Source organism: Vespa velutina, chromosome 3 (assembly GCF_912470025.1).
Source record: "Vespa velutina chromosome 3, iVesVel2.1, whole genome shotgun sequence".
In the NCBI taxonomy this organism is placed as follows: Eukaryota; Metazoa; Arthropoda; class Insecta; order Hymenoptera; family Vespidae; genus Vespa; species Vespa velutina.
Genome location: NC_062190.1, coordinates 7,498,612 through 7,506,111, shown reverse-complemented (window position 1 = coordinate 7,506,111; position 7,500 = coordinate 7,498,612). Strand labels below are relative to the sequence as shown.

The following is a 7,500-nucleotide window of genomic DNA, read 5'->3' as shown; positions in this document are numbered from 1 at the left end:
TTCTCTCATTCTCTCTCTCTTTCTTTCTCTTTCTTTCACTCATAATTCATATGGAATATACCCTCGGCATAATAATTGCCATGCACGCCTGTGAACGTGTGTCTGCATTTAAGTTACGAACGTACGAAGTTTGTACTCCTATGTACGTATGTATATATATATGTATGTATGTATGTATGTATACATGTATTACCTATATCCGCTTTGGAAAATCTTCGGCGCCACTACTACGTAAAGCAGGTGTGCCATAATCGGAGATGTAGTATCGTTTCTGTCTATTTTAAAAACGATAGTACAGAACTATAATTAGAAGCGAATACTTATGCATTTTATACTTCGCAAAAGAGAAGAGGACGGGATGAGAGGGGATAGGAGATAGAGTGGGGTGAGATAGAATGAAGTGAGGTGAGATGAAGAGAAGATAATTCATATCACTCTACCATTCATAGCGACATGCGTACGTGGTCTATTGTTTATTGTAAATCTACGGATTTTTTTTTATTTGTTATTTTAATTTTTTAAGAATCTATTCTTCTTAATAAAGAATATATATATATATATATATAGATATATATATATATATATATATATGAAATATATAATATATTTGAAAATAAATAATAATGGAAAGTAGTATTAGAAGTATGAATTGTACTTCTCAGAATGATTTGATTTGGCTTGAAAATTTGATATATATATATATATATTTTTTTTTTATACGTCAATGTCATTTAATTATATTTTCTTAATAAATAAAAAAATCAAATTTCTATGCAGATATATAAATTTATTTTTCATCGCGAAATAATCTAATGAATTTTTAATCACTACAAAAATCTAATCAACATATATCGATGTGTAAATTTTTTTTTTTTTAATATATCAATATTATTTATTTAGATTTTTTTTAATTGTTAAAAAAATCAAATTTCTATCTAGATATATAAATTTATTTTCCATCGTGAAATAGATTAACGAATTTTTAATCACTACAAAAATCTAATTAACTGGAAATATATAATTTCTTTTTTTTTTTTATCACATATCAATATTGTTGACATTCATTCTTTTTTGTTTTGATTAAATTATTAAAAAATCTCTGTACATTATATATATATATATATATATATATATATATATATATTTCTTTTTTCTTATCATGTACAATATAAACGTCATGATATCATTAATATTAATCATCAAAAAATCCAATACTATTGATTAGACCAATGTTCGAGATGATTAAAAATTGAAAAGGTAATAAAAATGATCTTTATTTATTTATTTATTTTTTTATTTATTTATTTATTTATTTATTTTTCTTTTATAACGACAAAAGAATTACGGCACTAAAAGTAAATCAAAAGATAGAAATTTTATTCGATCTAAGGATCTCCCGGATAATGTCGATCCCGATCGCGAACCCGAACCCGACGATGTATATCCGTTATTCGATCGAACCAGAAGAGAGATACTAACACAAACGAATGAAATATACACGATACGAACTCGTCGCAATCGTAAATCGTAATTCGTTGCACGACCGATTTTCCTTCGTATATGCGCCTACACAACATACATACATACACATACACAAACATAAACACAAACACAAAGCAAAGCAAAGACAGAACCAAACACATACGTACATATCTATATACGTAAGTATTATAGGTATATATATATATATATATATATATATATATATATATATGCATCGGTCATCATCGATAAAACTCAGTCGTCACGAATCAAATAGAAGAGAAGAATTTGAGTATGCATTTCCCTCTCCCCCTACGATTCTCTCACGCTTTGTAAAAATAATTAAAAAATAAAAATAAAAACAAGAAATAATAATAATAATAAAAAGATGAAGGAAAAGAAAAGGAAAAAAAAAAGAAAGAAAATAAAAAAATACGTACGCAATGAAAAGAGAGATCTCGAATGAAATAAAAGGTTAAGCAATATCTATCTCTCTCTCTCTCTCTCTCCCTCTCTCTCTCTCTCTCTCTCTCTCTCTCTCTCTCTCTTTTATTCTCTTTTTCTAAAGTAAAGGATAATAGCATGATTAACAAAAGAGATTTGTTAAATAGAGTATTGTACCACAGAAAAGGAAAAAGAAGGAAAAGAAGAAGAGGAGGAAGAAGAAGTAGAAGAAGAAGAAGGAAGAAATGAAATACCATGAGAGCCATAAAAACATGGCTACGAAAATGAAATGAAAAAAGAGAACTTGCTCGAGAGAAATGAAAACATTCTTTATTTCTTACCGACGATAATTATCGTTCCTTATCGTATATACCAATCGTCCGGTATTAAACGAATAAATATTCTCGAATGAAATCTCATTCGTACCATTGTCCCTTTCATTAATCAATTTCAACGATTATTATGTTTAACATCTATACTTCCTATATCGCAATTTCGAGTTAATTCGATTTCCGAACTTATCTCGATCTTATACTTCGTTTTTTTTTTTACATTCATATATACATGTATATACATGTATATATATATATATATACACACACACACACACACACACACACACACACACACACGTTAATATTACTATTATTATTATTATTATTATTATTATTATTATTATTATTATTATCGTTAATATTGTTATTATTATTATTTATTATCGACGTGTTAATAAATATTAAATTAATAATTTAATAATCTTATTAGTCTTAAAAAAGAAAAAAGAAAATAATAATTATATAAATTAATGAACGAATTAATTAATTAAATAAATAAATATATTTGAAGATAGAAAAAAATGTGATCCATTTGCAAGAGTCTCCTGTTTATTTTAACAAGAATAATAAAAAAAATTTTTATATAAACGATTTGATATAAAGAAGAAATAAAAAGAATGTTGATTTAATTCACTAATTAATTATCACGTATTTTATTTAAATAAATAAATAAATAAATAAATAAATAAATAAATAAATAAATAAATAAATAAACAAGTGTATAAAGAAATTTGCACATCTAGTAGCCAGAATTTGACGGAAGTCCTATCGAGAAATTCTTTCTTTATCAATTTCGTCTCTCTGACACAACAATAACATTATAATAATAATAATAATAATAACAATAACACAGAGGATAGCAATCTTAAGTGTTGTTTGTCTTAAAGAAACTGGAACTGTTAGCACGTAACCGAGAAATAATCACATTTATATGGCAGCTTGTAGCATGTTCATTCCAAGAAATTCAATAGCAAGCAGCAAGAAAAAGAAAAAGGAAGGAAGTTATTTTTTCTTTTTTTTTCTTTTTCATCTTCTTCTTCTTCTATCAAAATTCTTCGAATTGGTAAACTTCGAGTATTCGAATGTTGTAACACCCTTTTATAAATATATCGTTTATTTGTTTTTTTTTCTTTTTTTTTTTTTTTTTTCAATACATGCTCTCATAATGATCCAAGATCGAGATACGATAACGTGGAAAAGAATGAATTTTAAAAGGAGTCGAATTTCTTTTTCTTTTTTTTTTTTTTTCTATTTTGTTTTTTTCTTTTTGTTTGTTTCTTTCTTTCTTTCTTTCTTTTTTTTTTTTTTTTTTTAATCGAAAGAAGAAATCAGAGCGGATAATATAAATATCGTTGATAATTAAGGTCGTGTCTTTTTCGATAAATAAAAAATATTATTAACGAAAGACGTAAAAACGGAAATAATCGTCGAGCTTTGATTTTCGTAGGAAAAAAAAATAAAAAAAGAGAGAGAGAGAGAGAGAGAGAGAGAGAGAGAAAGAAAAATAAGAAGAAAAATATTCGTTTCATATATGAGTTTAAACGTTTCCGTTAAACCAACCAAGGAAGACCGAGAATGATAATCTCCTGGACTTATCTTATAAATGGAAATCATAAAACTGAACGGAGAGTTTATATACATACTATATGTAAATACATGTGTATATATATATAACACCTTGCGTATATATATATATGTATGTATGTATGTATGTATGTATGTATGTATGTATGTATGCATGTATGTATATTCATCGTGAATATGTAAATACATATGTATCTATATTCGTTATAATATCAAGTTATTAAAGTCGCGTACGCGAGCTAGAAAGCGGCATTTGTATAAGTACTACAAGAGAAATTAGCATTAATAAAAGAGAAGTAAGTGATGTTTGGTGGTGGGAGCCGGTTAGGAGTTCAATAAAAATCATCAAATGTCGGTAGAAATGTCTCGAGTCGTTAATTTCGTTGTTATTATCGATTCAAAGAAAATATTTCATTATTCTCAATCGAGATTTATTAAGCTTCCTTGTTAACTCTAAACAAAGTGAATCAATACTTTACGACGACAACGACCACAATAATAATAATAATAATAATAATAATAATAATAATAATAATAATAATAATAATAATAATGATGATGATGATGATGATGATGATAATAATGATGATGATGATGATGATGATAAATGATGATAATTTATAATAATGGTTTTAAATCGTAGAAAAATATTTTTGTTTCTTTTTTCTTTTTCCTTTTTTTTTTAATTTTTATTTAAAATGACAATAGAAATTTTGATAAACAAATTGAAACGACGTTAAATGACGTTTCGTAATCACTGACACTGATATTGTTCTATCATTTTTATTTCATAATAATTTCAATATAATATATGAATTTATTACCTTGACATTTCATTTTATTCCTCCCATTCTTTATCCCTTTTTTTTTTATAAATTTATATGTACGTATAAGGTATATGTACATATGTATTTATGTACATGTGTCTGTTTATGTGTTTGTATTTATGTATATATATCAAAGTATGTAGAGATATATATGAAGTGTTACGTAAAGCCTACACCGTGTCTCGATGTTCCAGCTGATTTTTCCGAGCAGACACGCTCTTAAGATCGCACGAAACATGAATGGCCTGACGCGTGCATTGTACTTTCACCTGACACCGGGAGTCGAGTAATAACTCTGTCGTTGAGCTTAATTGGACTTCGACGGTATTCGCATGGCATCGGTGCCACTAGATTTATGAACATATTGTGTAACGTCCTACGCGATGATCATTAAATTCTCTAAAATGAAAATATTTTAGATAATAATATTATATCTAAATAGTTAAATGTTCCTGCCTAGATTTATGTATATACCTACATACATATACATATATTATATATTATATATTATATATTATATATTATATATATATAATGTAATTATTTGAAGGTATACATTTTAATTATTTATTTATATATAATATAAATAAATACCTAAATAGGTGTATATTGGTATGCTTTTATATGTTATATAGATACATGTATATATACATATCTACTCTTATATAGATATTATATTATTATCTTTATACACGTGTTATATATATATATATATATATATATATATATATATACATCGTTGAAAATAATGATAATAAATAAGGAGAACGAAGTTCATTTGTTATTGCAAAAATGATAAAAATCAATGTCAAGTAAAAAAAAAAGAAAAACTGGATTAACCGGCTTCTGAAACGAAGAAGACTTCTTTTTCTCTTCGACGAGAATATAACGGAAACAAAATCTCAGGATTTCTTCTGTATCAAATCGATATCTCGGTCGTAATGAATTCTTATTTATCGATTACTCACCACTGGTCGAACTGTACTCGCCGATGTATCGCCTCGTTAAATATCGGACGACCACCGCTGAAAAGAAAAAAAAGAATGGTTGAATTATTTTTTTTTGTCTTTTAAACCAAGTTCATTTGTTTAAAATATAAGAATGATTTAAAAAAAAAAAAAAAAGAAAAAAAAATGGAAGATAGTACACCAAATATAATTATTTATACTTGAAGTCAAATTTTTTTTTTAATGGCCTATAGAGAATTAAAATTTTCTATCGTGAACAAAATTTCACTAAAAAAAAATTGTTTTTTTTTTTTCATTTACATATATAAATAATTTATAATAATATTTAATAATTTATATATATTTAATATACACTTAATTATTTATATATATATATAATTAATTTTTAAATATACGAATTTTATATTACAATACCTAGTAGTAATATTTAAAAAAAAAAAAAAAAAAAAAATATACAAACTTATTCAGATTTCATTCTAAAATGAAATCATCCGTCATGTCCTAATTCGATTTCATGATTTTATTAATAAAAGACACCTGTCTGCTGATTGCGTTTAAGTATTGCATACCTACATACCAAGCCATCGAGAATAATTAACACGCTTTTCCTGTCCGGTTGGGCTAATTGGCGTTGATAAATTTGACAGCTGCCGGGCGAGATGTTAGAAAGCAAACCTCCTGGCGTGCATTTATGAATTTAATTTAGTTTACCGCTCTTGGAAATGTTAACGAAAATTTCTAGTCAATTTGAACAGTTCAACAAATTCTACGATTAATTGGAAATTAATTCGATACTATGTCATTAATTAACAATCATTAACAAGCAATTTATTTTATAATTATCTCAATTTTGCTTTTTATTTATTTATCACGAGTTTTTCCAAAGATAATTATCTAATATAATATTATATTTTCGATTTATATCCCGTATAAAAGGTTTAAAAAAATATTCATTTAAAAATTATTATTATATATAAAATTATTTTCTATACGTACAAGTATATATATATATATTAATTGAAAAAGAATGAAAATTAATTATAACATAATTTCGATGTACGTAAATTTAATTGCCCCATTAAACATACTTTTTTATATTAATTAACAAAAGTACTATCGTGTCTATCTAAAAATATAAACAATTATATTTTCTTTATAATAAATGTATTAAAGAAATTACATAATCTCGGATCTACGTAAATTTAATTGTCCCGTTAAAGATTATTTTTATATTAATCAACAAAGCCAACATCGTATCTAAGAATATAAACAACTATATTTTCTTTGTAATAATAAGTGTATATATTAAAGGGGGGAAAAAAAAAGAAAAAAGAAAAAAGAAAAAGGAAAACAGGACGACGAGAGAAAATGGTCAAGTTTCAATATCCAATTAAATTTTACCTTCTCACGAATATAATCATAGAGATAACAAGGAACAATAATAAAAACAATCAACAATTATCGTATATCGAGAAGTTTCTCGAATAAACTCATGCGAATGAGTTTCCTGGCTCGCAATTGAACCTGGATAGCACGTACATACACATATATACATGCATACGCTTACGAGGCATGCTTTCATCGCATCGATTATCCTTTCAACGCAATAATTCAACGGCGGTAACGATCGAGAGAACTTGTGTGCTTCGTTTCATTTCTACCGAAAGAAAGAAGAAACCATAGAGGCATCCAATAATAAAGTGTAAATTATTCTAGCCACGCATAATATAACTATGATAATGATCGATTAATATTATTTCAATTCGTCGACTTAATCCATGATTATTATCTGATATCTTAAAAAATGTTTCATCAATGTTCGATGAATTATAATAATTTTCGTATAATAAATCATTAAAA

At 25.8% G+C, this 7,500-nt stretch overlaps 1 protein-coding gene across 4 annotated transcripts in view; it reads right to left on the bottom strand.

Moving 5' to 3' along the window:
* The window catches only part of LOC124947611 (ras-related and estrogen-regulated growth inhibitor-like), a 78,292-nt gene that overhangs the window by 53,656 nt on the left and 17,136 nt on the right, over positions 1 to 7,500 (bottom strand). For all 4 annotated transcript variants that reach the window (XM_047490005.1, XM_047490009.1, XM_047490006.1 and 1 more), the window contains exon 3: positions 5,641 to 5,697. In XM_047490005.1, coding sequence (XP_047345961.1) covers positions 5,641 to 5,697 — 57 coding nt within the window. The remainder of the gene's footprint in view (positions 1 to 5,640; positions 5,698 to 7,500) is intronic.